This window comes from Urocitellus parryii, chromosome 3 (genome assembly GCF_045843805.1).
Source record: "Urocitellus parryii isolate mUroPar1 chromosome 3, mUroPar1.hap1, whole genome shotgun sequence".
Lineage (NCBI taxonomy): Eukaryota > Metazoa > Chordata > Mammalia > Rodentia > Sciuridae > Urocitellus > Urocitellus parryii.
The window spans coordinates 67,664,965-67,678,346 of NC_135533.1; the positions used below are offsets into that span (position 1 = coordinate 67,664,965).

The window sequence follows — 13,382 nt, forward strand, 5'->3', positions numbered from 1 at the left end:
CAGATGAAAGAAATTCAAAGATCTTTTCAATGACAAGTGACTGATGATCATATTGTGTGAAACAGGCACATTTTAAAATTTACATACTTTTAGATTTTGTCAATTTTGTATATTGGTTTTGAATAGACTTCTTTCTTGAAAAGGGAAGAAAGTTGAAATATGATGGGAACAGAAAAAGAAAGAAATATAAGGAGAAAAGAAAATGTAGGAAAATATAACCTAAAAAATAAAAAAAAAATATGAGTTGATGAAACTTAGGAGCAATTTCTTCCCTAAATGGAAATTATCTTAATTAATAAAAAAAATTCTTTTTCTTTTCTTAAAATGAATGCTTAGAAAAGACTGGGAAAAGGAAGGAGGAGAATGGGATTAATAGAAAAGAAGAAGGAAAAACAAAGAGACTTACAGAATGAGAGCCCCATTCTCCATTGTCAGTGAGTTTTACCCACTTGTCTGTGGTGGTATCCATCTCCTGGCACTGATCATTTTGAATCTGTGGATTAAACACAGGGTCTCAGTAAAGATTCTGGAATAATGGCTTTCACTAAATTCCATAGTCCAGCACAGGCTGCAAGAATGTCTTTCTGTACATACTAAATAATGGTGGCCACCAGTAATTCTCAACAACTAAACACACCAGAGACCTCTGGAGACAAAGTGATAGCTGCACACATGGGTGAGCAGTTCTAAGTAAACCATCTCATTGAGACAAAAAGACTAGCCCATGAGGAGAGAGAGGGGAAACAATTATCACTGAAAGTCATTACAAAAAAAAAAATCTACCCAGCTTATCAAAATGTTTTAGCAGCTTGTATTTACCAGGCAAATCCAAGTGTACAAAAGTAAACAAGATGATAATGTGGATTCATGACAGTGAAATTTTAAGTTAGTAAGTGAAGACTGCTTTGTTTTCATTTCCCCAGGACTCAATGTACAATTTAAGTGACCACAGCCAAAATGAAAGTTCCAAATTGTTATTTGGGGGTGTTATGGCTTGGATATGAGGAATCCCCCTGAAGTCCTGTTAATGCAGGTGGTGAGATGATTATTTTATGAGAGATGTAACCTAATCAACAGATTAATCCATTTCATTTGTTTATATTTTGAAAGGACTATCTGGGTGAGGAATGTAGACAGGGTGTGGCCACAGGAACCAGGGTGTGTCTGGGCGGGTGTGACTTTGGGGTTTATATTTCATTGCTACAGCCTCCCTTGCTCTTGCTGTGTCCTGTTCACCATGAGCTGAGCAGCATTTCTCTACCATGACCTTCAGCCATGATGTTCAGCCTCATCTCAGGGCTACAACAATGGAGTCAGGACCACTCCACTGAAACCCTTGAAACCATTAGCCTAAATAAACATTTTCTATTCTAAGTTGTTCTTTCAGGTATTTTGGTCACAGCAACAAAAAAATCTAACACAGTGTAAATGTTAATTATTTGCCATTCCAATTCAAATGACTACAGATAATCTTTAATACCAAAAACCTTGACCTTTCCCCTCAGTTCTTGCAAAATGCTTAAGAGTTAGGACAATACTCTTTCAGGTCTATGTAGAAAACAAAGGTATCCAAAAGTTAGGTCAACATTTCAGTATTGCAAAGTAGTCAGTAACAGAGCCAAGTTAAAATAAGATCTCATTATCTGTACTTCTGCAGAAAGAAAAGGCTCTCTCTCTCTCTCTCTAAATTGTTTTGCTACTTTGGTCATCCTCCTGACTAATTTACAAACATTAAAATTTCTCCAGAAGTTATATTTTCTAAAGGCTTACTTATGAGAAAAGGGATCCCTTTACCATCTAAATACCAGAGAATATATGCTACCCAGGAAATTTACTTTAATTGAATTCTTGTCTTATTTATATCATAAGCATACTGACTCTTTTCATACTTCTTTCATTCGGGAGAGGACATGGGTCCTGAATGTTCCTCTGTTGGGCAGTATATAGACAAGCTGAGAGCTTTTTACAGCTGAAGGCAGACATCATGTGTTACCGTGACGTTCCACCACCGCTCAGATGACCTGAGCTCCATTACTCTTTCTGAAGCTAGTAAAGGTGTAATCTTGGTGCAATCACTTACTCTCTCTAGGTTTCAGTTTCAGCATTTTAAAAATTGGTTGGGATGAATGCTTCAAATTACATGATGCTCACATGTGTAATTGTCAGAGCACAACTATATCTTTCAGCCTTCAAATGCTTCTTTTCTATTAACCAGGAGCATGATGACTGTGAGGTATTAACACTCTGAGTCAATAAATTGCAACCTATAAAGCTGAAGCATCAATAAAAGGAGCATGAATTTCCCATCCCCTTTCAAACTAAAACCAAAAGAACAGAGGCACCATTGAAATGGAAGTAATGAAACATTATGCCCTAAGAGTACCCTTATTGACAGTTCTCAGGGGATTTATTGAGTATACTAAACTACAAAAATACACATTTATTCTAACAATTAGATAACTGTCTTGCCTTTCAACATTATTTTAGTTTTAGCAATACTGTTTAAATGTCCCAAGAAATAGAAAATCATTTACCCGGAGAAGAGTTTTGCAAACAAAATGTAGCTTAAAAGATAAATTTGTTTGAACACTGCTTAACATTTTAAGCTCATGGAAGGATATTAGCGCTAGGAGGCTCCTTCAAGTGTCCTCTCACACAAGGGAATGCCAAGGACCGGAAAGTTAATTCCATTGCTCAAGAACGCACAGTTAACAATTATAGAGACAGGATAGAGTCAGAGTCTCTTGACTTCAAATCTAAGGCTCATAGTTTCCTGGAAAATATCTATTGCCACCAAACTTTTGATGTAAAATACCCATTACCAATGACAATACACATTTGTTTCAGAACTGTTAGTACATTTGTTCCTTAAATCTGGCGCATGAAAACATTTTCCAAGATATTCTCCCATTTACTACTATAACACACACTATTGGTATAAGAAGTCAATCAGAAAACATTTTCTCAAGTGTTTTGAGTCCATGCCACAATAAATATTTGCTAGATTAAGTACAGTTTACATAAAATAGTTACATATCCCTAGTCATTATTCTGTTAATCTATCATAGTATTCTATATTCTATAATCCTATTTAAGATCAAATGCACCAACTATCGAATTCATAAATTTCTTTGGACTGTAAAAATCCACAGAATCAGAAAATATGGTAATTTCTCTTTTTTAAACAATTGCCCATGAAAACATTTAAGTAATTCTAATCAGTAAAAAAAGAATATATATGTATGTGTATAGTTATATATATATATATTTGAAACTATAAAGAGAAAAAATTAATTAAAAACTAAAATTGGCAAAATATATTTTTAACAAAATAGCATTTTCAGCCATAAAAAATTAAGTTAAAATGAATCTTGGGGAAAATATTTGTCACACACAGTCTAAACCAGTTGACTAATGAGTATAACCAGAAGCAAAACAAGCCAATATTACACTATAAGGTGAGAGTGCAAAAATAAACAATATTAAATATAAACTCAAATGCTATAGAAAAAAATTAACTTTTCCTATAATACTTACAGGGTCACTTACACACACAAAAAGGAGAAGGCATATAAAGTGGAGTGCAACAAAGATTAAGGGAAATTTAAAGGAATGTCTTTCAAAAAGTGGAGTCTAGAATATAAAAGGTCTTACGAAGAATTCAAAGAAGATGTTGTTGTCGACATACTGGTACTCAAAGAAGACATAGCCTGACTTCTTAAGGTGTACAGCATAGATTAGAGACACCGTACAGTCATCACGATTAGACTCTATGTAGTTTCCACGAGGGATCCAAGAAGAGCTGTGGAAACAAAGCCAAGATGCATTTTCTGTTAGTTTTCAAAAACCACTTCAGGTCACAAAGCTATACCCCAGATTCAAAAGTAGTTCCATCAGCAAAGCACAGCAGAAAACACCCCGAGCTTTTTCAGATGCTCTAAGGCCAACTCCATTACTGAGGGGAGGTTCATTTCTTGATAGTACATAACTTCCTAAATCATTGAAGGTTATTTGAGCAATTTGCTATGAAGCTGCTATTTTTTCGCCAAAAAAAATTTGATCACCAACAAGATGAACACTAACCCAGTAGCCTTAAGTGGAATTATTCTTTCAAACAACATCTTAAATTTTATTTATAAACATATACACACACACGGCAAATCTATGGAAAGGAAGAAAGAGTACCATGATTGTACATATTTAGATTAATATATAATGTGTATTTTTTTCATATTTTAAGTCATTTAGAAAGTTATACACCATAAGAAAGAAAACTCATCAATAACTGAGTTAGCATTTGAGTTCCTAAATCTTTTTGAGGTTGTGTCAATGACAAATGATTATTTAAAACAATCATTGTATTTCAGAGATTATGTTTCTAAATACATGACAATAGCACAAAAATGAGAGTATAGGTGTAACTACACTCTTATAAAAGTATAATAACTACCTACACTATGATAAGAACACATATTGCAATTTCTAGCCTTCACAACCCAGTGTTAGCAAAGATATAAGATTTAGCAAAACTACCTGTAAGAGATAAAATTGATAAACTATTATTTTTTCAAATTTTAACCTTCATATTATCAAAGAATATCATTAAGAAAATAAAAAAGCAAAAGCCACAGACTTGAAAGCAGTATCACAAACACACATATATGTATCTGTCTTAATATATAGTAAATATTATACAAATATACATGTACAAGAACGCATGTCCATAATATACAAAGAACTCTTTTGGCTTTATAATTAAATCTCCTATATGACCAAACCAAAGAAAAAGTAAACAGAATATAAGATCACCTGGGTGGGAAAAGGAAGGGAGTAGAGAAGGAAAAAAAGCATAGCAATATCAAACTGAAATTTCATTGAGAAAATTATACCAAAAGACACTACTTTGAAAAACCTCTGCTTATCATTGAATTTTTTTGATAAATAAACTATTCCATAGGGTACATGAGGAAGCCGTGTCCATATCCTCTGATCACCAAAACAAAGATATGAGGTTTTGTAACATCCTACTAGTACTCTTCTCTAAGGAAATATTTTATTTAAAACACAGTGTGTGCACACACATTGCTGAAGTTTTGAAGGTGGTTTGTCCCTGCCAGATCCAGACTGAAATTAATAGCCAACTTAAATTGTGCTCTATATGTGTAATAAGGGTTGTAATGCATTCTACTGTTGTCGTGAATTTAAAAAATAATAATAAAATCAATTTTTTAAAAAAGTAGCAGAGCCACAAATAAGTGTTGGGTCATGGGATCTGAGCTCTCATGAATAAATTCATGTTTTTCTCGATATTTCAGGAGGTTGGCCCCTTTTTCTTCCTTTGCATATGACAACATGCATTTTCATTTTCTGCCTTGAGTTGAAATTGTATGAAGCCCTCCTCTGATGCCAAGCAGATGCCAGCACCATGCTCTTAGACTTCTGGAACTATGAGCTAAATAAACCTCTTTTCTTTATAAACTACTTAGTTTCCAGTGTTACAGGAAAAAAAAGACTAACAATTAAACATAAAGAATAATAATATTATGATCAGCGGAGAATGATAAATCAATGTTGTTTGGCACAGTGAGCTGAAAAGAAGAGTGAAGGTAAGAAGGAGAGAAAGAGGAGGGGAAGGAAAGAAGGAAACACATCATCTAGAACAACTAAATAATTGTCCAGCATCCTTAGATCACTGCCAACAGACTAAGAAGTAAAACTTCAAGGTTCTGGAGAAACCCCTCTTATCAGAAGTTAGCCAGGGGCTGGAAGTTTCATTTTCAAAACATGGCCACATAGTTACATAATCAATACAAGAGGACAGGAAAGGGCAAAGCCCAAAGAGAAATATTTGGCTTTTTTTTTTTTTCTGAAACAATTTAACATGCCTCCAACACTGCCATAGGCAAAGCTATAATCTCCCAGGAACTAAACAAAGGCCACATTAGTTATTTAAGCCACTTGCTCTTGCAGGAAATGATCAAGTTTAAATGAAGGTTATAAATTCTTCCTTTTGAAAGGAAAAAAAATTTTTGAATTTACCCACTAAAAATTAGAAAAAGGATAGTAGAAACATCACTGACTTAAGTTTGGTTTTAAATATGAGAAAATTATTTTTTTTCCTAATAGCTTTATTGCATTTTTGTATACAATATCTATTATATCCTGAGGGTAATTATTTTAAAGCTTCATGAAAATTTAGCTACATTATTTGTAATGACTATCCAAAAAATATGACTCTTTGCAATTAGCTTATCTGTAACCCCCATCAGTAGTAAGATTATCCTTAACTTCTCTCTGGAAAAGAGAAACTATACCCTTCTCAAGTACTCAGTCAAGATCCAAAGGCTCCTTTGGATTCTTACTTGTTACAGCCGTCTGGCCTGTTGTCAGAAGGGCCCACCACAGTGTCCATGAATGTTGCAACGTTGGAAAATCCTGCTGGCAATTCATCCCATTCATCAAATTTGATGCCACTGCCCAAGGAGTAGGTGCCTTCGGCACACTTACTGCATACCTGGTTCTTCATCTCTAGATACTCTCCAGAAGCGCAAGAGAAAGCTAGAAGGCAGAAGAATATACAACCCATTAGTCACTGGAATTCTCCATTAATTTTTTCCCTTTATCCCATCACCAGAATTATTTTTATAAAACTGATCACATTACACCCTAAGAAAAGGCTTCTAATATCTGCCTTGTCGATACATACATTGCACAATCTGGCCCTGATTTTATCTAGCTCATCCCCTTGTCTCACCCTCTTACAATCAACAAAATGCATATCATTCCCCAAATATTTCATCCTCCCTCTTGCTGTGATGGTCTTCTTTCCCAGAGATGTTGGCCAACTAACCTACTCTAACTGGTAAATTCTGTTCCCAGTTCAAAAAATGATTCTCTTCATGACTGAACACTTCAGTATACCAGGCAGTCATTTCTGCCTCCCTCCATGCCCCAAAGTACACTCTCCAGAAGACCTCCACGAAAGCATTTCTATCTAGAGAGACCACTTAGCAGGGAACATGTGACCTTCAGCTGGGGGGGGGGGAAGGCCATTATTTTTGGATTCCTAGCTGTATCTGGCACATACCAAGCCTAAATAAAATGTTCAGTTAGGAGTGAGAACTAAATATAAAGGGGCCACAGAAGGGCAATATGATAGCTAAACCAGTTATCTCCATTCTGAAGCCTCAAGCTTATGTTTTCAATGTTCTCAGCACCACCCTGGTCATATCTCCTGTCCACACCTACTTCTGATATCTTTATTCACTCTGAGAACTGCACCTAGAGATGGCAGACATGGGCAATGTAAGAACAGTTAACATAGTTAACAGGGAAAGAGGCAGTTCTTCTGCCAAGTCATTATGCATTCAACAAATGCAAATCAATGTCCCTGAAGCTAAAGGCTCTGGACAGGGTGGTATTAGTGACTCAAACCTAGAAAAGGGCTTTCTAATCCTTTAATCAGGATACCAAAGAAAAAAGAACAAAATAAAATGTCCAAATTATCTGATAAAGAGAAACAAATCTTCCAGCAGAGAGTGAAGCAGCAAAGCCTCACGTTCAGGCAAACTCCTCTTTCAGAATACACTAAAAACTTAGCCAGAGATAAAAACAAGCTAATTTTGAAAAAAACTAATTAAAGAATTAGAGCTAAAACCACATTCATCCACTTACTTATCCACTGAATTAATGTAATGCTTCTCTTCAAAAAACTTAATGCTGTACAATGAACTTTTAACATTCAGGTCAACATCCCCAAATAAGTAAAACATTGGACAATAAGGAAAGGTTAGGCAAAGAATATTGAATACCAGCTACAAGTCCAAAATTATCCTAGGGATGGAGGATACAACTCTAGGACTAGATTATACCTTGTCCTAATTTCATGATCTAGAATGAGTTACTTTACCTCTTTAGGCCTTTGTTTCTGTTCCTAAAAAATGAGATAATTATTACAATAGTTGTCTTATAGGGCCATGCTGAGAAAATAAATTATAGTATAAAGTGGTTAACTTAGTGCCTGGCATATAACAATTGCTTATCACATGTTATTATAATTACTACCAGGACAACCAGTAGAAACCCAGGTAAGGAATTTTTTTTTTTTTTTTAGCAAACTCAGAATCACATGCTATTTCCCTATTATGATAAATGATATCACAAACCAAGTGCCAATATTACAAAATCAAAAAATTTTGAACTATAGCCCACAGGCCAAATCTAGCCTGTTTTTATAGTCTTAATAAGACAGCTATGTTATTCATTTTCATATTGTCTATGACTCCTTTTATAATATAATGGCAAAGTTGAATAGTTGCAAAAGAGACTGCATCGTCCACCACAAAGCTGAACATTTTACTTACTGATAAAGTTACCTTTGAAGACAATTTAGCCTGGGGTTCAAAACTGACCTTTTAATTAATTAATAAGAATATCTTATAATATGTTGTTATAAGGGAGCATAAAAGCTAAAAAGAAGAAAAATTGTGTTTGAGGATCTTGTCTTTTAAACCAGTGATATTATTTCAGAGTGTTTATTGCCCTATTAAAAAGAACATCCTAAACTCTTTCAGAAGTACTGTTGAGTCAGAAGGAAAACTAAGAAAAAGTTGAAAGTGAATATACTGAGTCTTTATAATATACTAAAGTGTTGCACTTGCTACTTTACAAACAGTAAACTATTGTTATTCTTGCTAAATTTATACAGTCTCTGGGAACATGAAATTAGTAAACACTGAGCCACTTTTCCTAGTAAAAATTCAGGGTTAGCCTCTGGTCACAAGATCTCCATTTATTTCTGTTTAAAAATATTTTAGTAAGCTAGATGTGGTGGCACACTCCTGTAATCCCAACAACAAACTAGGGAGGCTGAGGCAGGAGGTTCACAAGTTTGAGGCCTCAGAAACTCAGGAAGACCCAGTCTAAAATTTAAAAAATGAAAACAGTTGGGACTATAGCTCAGTGGGAAAGCATCCCTGGATTCAATCCCCAGTAACAAGAATATCTTATTTAATATATATTGCTGATTTATTAACATTGAACAAACAGACAATAGCCCTACAACTCACTCCTCAACAAGGCTTATAAAATATAAGCCTTATAAAACATTTTCTCCAAAAGGCATATATCAGCCTTCTTTGCTTAGGATAACTATTCAGTACTTTAGCACTATACTTAGAGGGCTATTATAAGTGGCAGAATCTCCTAAGTAAATACTTAAAATGGTAAAATCATGGCAACTAAATGGACCACAAAGGGATATTTGTTTATCATATGAGAGGTCAAATAAGAAGTCATTCACCTTGTTCATGGGTAACTAAAATATCTTACAACTCTGTAAATGACTAAAAACTTTACATGTACTGACTTCAGGGTCATGAATAAATCACAGCAAATGGTCAAATTTGCAAATTCGGGATCCTTGAAAAATTAGGATCAACTGTATTTACAAGAGACCTGTGAGGAAGGTTTTATGCCCATATACCAGATGAGGAAAGTAAGCCACAGGATATTTAAATAACATGATTATAAAGGTAGCCAGTTAATAATCAGTAAAGTTCAAATCCTGGTCTCTCTTATTCCAAAGGTGTTACCCCAAAGAAAATTTAATTCGAGCAACCAACTGAATTCATGATTGTACTTCACGTCATTTTTCATTTCCTGTCCTTAAGTCTTAATCAATGTTCAAATAAATTATAAAGCAATAAATAAATAAAATTTCCCAGTTTTATATTTATTATGGAATTTTTAATGCATGGTACCTAAAACATGCATTTGAGAAATATTTTAGAAGTTACTAACTTCCATAAATCTAATGACTTTGCCTATGAAAGGAAGACCATAATAATAATAATAATAATAATAATAATAATAATAATAACTATCTCAAAGAACTTTGAGAATAAAATACTTCATTTAAAGAATCTCGCAGTGTACCATTCATAAAGACACAATAAATATTAAATACAACTATTAGTAATATAATACTAATACCTACTAGATATAGTTTAGACTTCAAGGGATTGAGTTCAGGGGCCTGGGAAATACATTTTAAAAAGATCTTGGCTACTGGATTGATGATATTGTATTTCTTCAGAACAATTATATGGTCAAAGTTAAGACTAGGCATAGGGCCTTTAATAACACAGGAGAACTAAAAAGTCTAAAGCTTTTCACACTTTAATCATTTGCTTCTCCTCAATATTTTCTTTTTCATCCTCATAGCCAACTTCAGAACCACACCTTCTGTGTTAAAATACAGTCGACTCCACGGGTTTATATCAACAGCACTGCAGACTCATTTGGCAGTCACCAGCTATAGTCAGATTTTCTTCTTCTGATATCTTCTATGTCAGCCTCAGTAATTTTGTTTCAACATTGCTACCTTGGCATTTGGTCTTTGAGTGGATTAAAAGAATCCTTTATTGTTATTTGTTATCTCAGGGACTACATTCTTCATTCAAATATTTTTAGAGTACCACTCAGGACATTTTCAATAGGCAGGATGATAGCTATTATATTATAGCTGTTAACTGTAGAGGGAACTGACCATGTCAATTTAATCAACTAGTCATATCTGAAATACTGTTTTTATTGTTCAAAAACCTTGGAATACTAGAGTAACTTAACTGAAATAAAGATAAGCAAACCCCAAAGTTTTGATACAATAGCAGAAAGACCTTCTTGGTTTAAGATCACATACTACTTAGCAGTGGGCTCAGTCTGGGATTTCACATTCTTTACTGAAGCATCTCATGGAAGAGAGATTTTTTTAAACTCAGCCCTTTGAAGTCGAACTGCAATCAGGAGGCCCTGGGCTGCACTCAACTGTTCTTTTATTCTTGGTTTTATGCCTCTTCTCCCATTATCTATTTCTGCTACTATGAATCTGTAAAGGTTCAAATATGCAGGTGTGAGGAATCAGATATAGAAAAAAGCATTTGTCCATCACCAAGTAGCAATGTCTTGGGCAATTCACTTAATCCTCTGTGTCTCCATTCACATGCATTTTATTGAGAACAACCCTATTCCTTTCTCTCTGGTAGGACTGCTTGTGGTGGTCTAGTGAGAGACAATGGAGCCACTATCTCTGTGGAAAGTAAAGAGTGATATGAAAATCCAGAGCATTGCTATGATCATGCATAGACCAGAACAATGAGCCAAATAAGTTACTGAACTGAATCATTTATGTGCTGATTTTCATCTATGATTTATGTCTAACAATAAAGAGCAACTATTTTTAATCTTTTTATCACAGGGCCTCTTAGATTTAGCTTTTCTTCCTCCAGAGACGTCATGCTTTGAAAGGTTATGGTTATCAATTACATTTATTCATAATTCATTCATTTTGCTATTTTTGTTCAATTTTTATTATTAAAATGTTTTCTAAACAGCAAATTGAAATAATATAAATAAAAGGACTTCTGACTTACTTGTTTAATGAGATGTTGATGATATAATGAACCTATGTAATTTTATACAAGAAAATATCTGGGAACCACACTATATTTAATTTATTCAGCAAAATGTCCTGAGTACCTACTATTTGTTAGGCAAATACTAGGCACTAAGGATATTTTGGTAAATAAGATAGAAATTGCCCCAACTCTCACAGAGCTTCTATGTTAGTCTGGACTAGACTGGTCTTCCTCAAAAGAGACCAAATTTACATTTCTCTAAGCTTAAAGTCATTGTAAAACCCATTTTATTTATCAACCTAAGATAATACCTAAGTACAAAATAATTATGTATATTTATGGGGAATGTTAAATCAATTCCAAAATCAGGAAGAGCCAGTATGTCTATTTTTATTCAATTAATTAGACTCATTTAAAAAGATGAATAAGATTAAAGCCATAGACATTTTGTATTTTGACTGTACGGAGAGGTACTCTTGCAACTATTATATTATTAGTCTCTACCATTAAGGGCAATACAAAGAAGAAATATAATGTGTACTTTGTAGGCCTCAAAAATAATTTTTACTTCTAGCATTCACATAGCCAGTTAATTATCATTATCAGATAATTAATATTTTATGTAGCTGTTGGGTTTATTATCATGATTCTTCTCATAGAAAACAAAAAGAAAGGAGGAAATTGTATCTAAGAAAAGCTGAACAGCACACTATGCCCAGCGAATCTCAGCTCTTCTTCCTTCCCCAGTGCCCATTATGAGGATGATATGTTATTGCTATCTTTTTAAGTTTCTGGTTGTGAAATTATTAATCAGAGAAAAAACATTTTTATCCCCTATTTTGCAAAATGAAAGTGAGACAGGAGGAAGCCAAATGCTACATTACAACAGGCCACTTCTTGCTGATGTTCTCTAATTCACTTCAAACCAGTTTTTCATGGCTTGTGGGAATATTTCTTCCTTTTCACTGGAAAGTTTTTTTAATCTTTTTTTTAGTATTTATTTTTTAGTTTTAGGTGGATACAATATCTTTATTTTATATTTATGTGGTGCTGAGGATCGAACCCAGTGCCTCACGCCAGGCGAGCACTCTACCACTGAGCCACACACAGCCCCCCCCCCTTTTTTTTAATCTTAAGAGGATATTTTCTTGTCAAAATATACAGGGTTGCAAGGAAGACTGGATCTACCATGCTCAATTTAAGGCTGGATGGAGATAATGGAAGGCAACACTGTTGAAATTCTAATAGTGGCAGACACTGCAATGTTCCCACAAGGGTAAATATTAATGAGCATGAAGAAGCTATGGTAGTACTTCCCTATAATTTACACATTATGGGGTTTGAGGCATGATTTTATTTAAGACAGATAAATCTGTGATACACAAATTCTATCAGAATGACCCAATAGGACTTCTGAGTTTATGTGATCCAAAGCATCCCGATTCAGATTTTTAGTTTTCTCATCTGTGTGACCTTGAGCAACTTTGTTTAACTTCTCTGAAATATCAGTATCTCCATGACTTCTCCTGGTACCATGCAACCCAAAGATTGTACTAAGCTGAGAAATCCAATGTGTTCATTTCAAGTGAAAAATAACAACACTAAAAAATCACTCTGCCCCAGAGGTCAAAAGACATCAGTTCTATTCCAGCAGTACCACTGAGCCACATTAAGTGACATGCGGAAAGTACTGTGTAAATTCAGAATGACACAACTAAATTAACAGAGCTGGATTGTTAGAGCTGAATCCTACCAATAACGTTCTGGGATTTTTCACTAAGAACTAGGGATAACGTTGTAAACCACAAAAATGTCACTTCTAAGTTCTTAGTTGTACAGTTCTTATAGAAGCAAGAAAAAATAATTTTCACCTCTCATTTTGCAAAACGAAAGTAAGACAGGAGGTACACAAAAGAACACATTAATAAAAAACAAGTTCTGGCTAACATTTTCTAATTCGCCATT

At 34.3% G+C, this 13,382-nt stretch overlaps 1 protein-coding gene across 1 annotated transcript in view; it reads right to left on the reverse strand.

Annotated features, from left to right (window-relative positions):
- The window catches only part of Elapor2 (endosome-lysosome associated apoptosis and autophagy regulator family member 2), a 153,723-nt gene that overhangs the window by 43,618 nt on the left and 96,723 nt on the right, over window positions 1-13,382 (reverse strand). The window contains exons 3-5 of the mRNA XM_026414568.2: window positions 6,363-6,558; window positions 3,655-3,802; window positions 407-493 (exon numbers count right to left, since the gene is read on the reverse strand). Of these exons, the coding sequence (XP_026270353.2) occupies window positions 407-493; window positions 3,655-3,802; window positions 6,363-6,558 (431 nt within the window). The remainder of the gene's footprint in view (window positions 1-406; window positions 494-3,654; window positions 3,803-6,362; window positions 6,559-13,382) is intronic.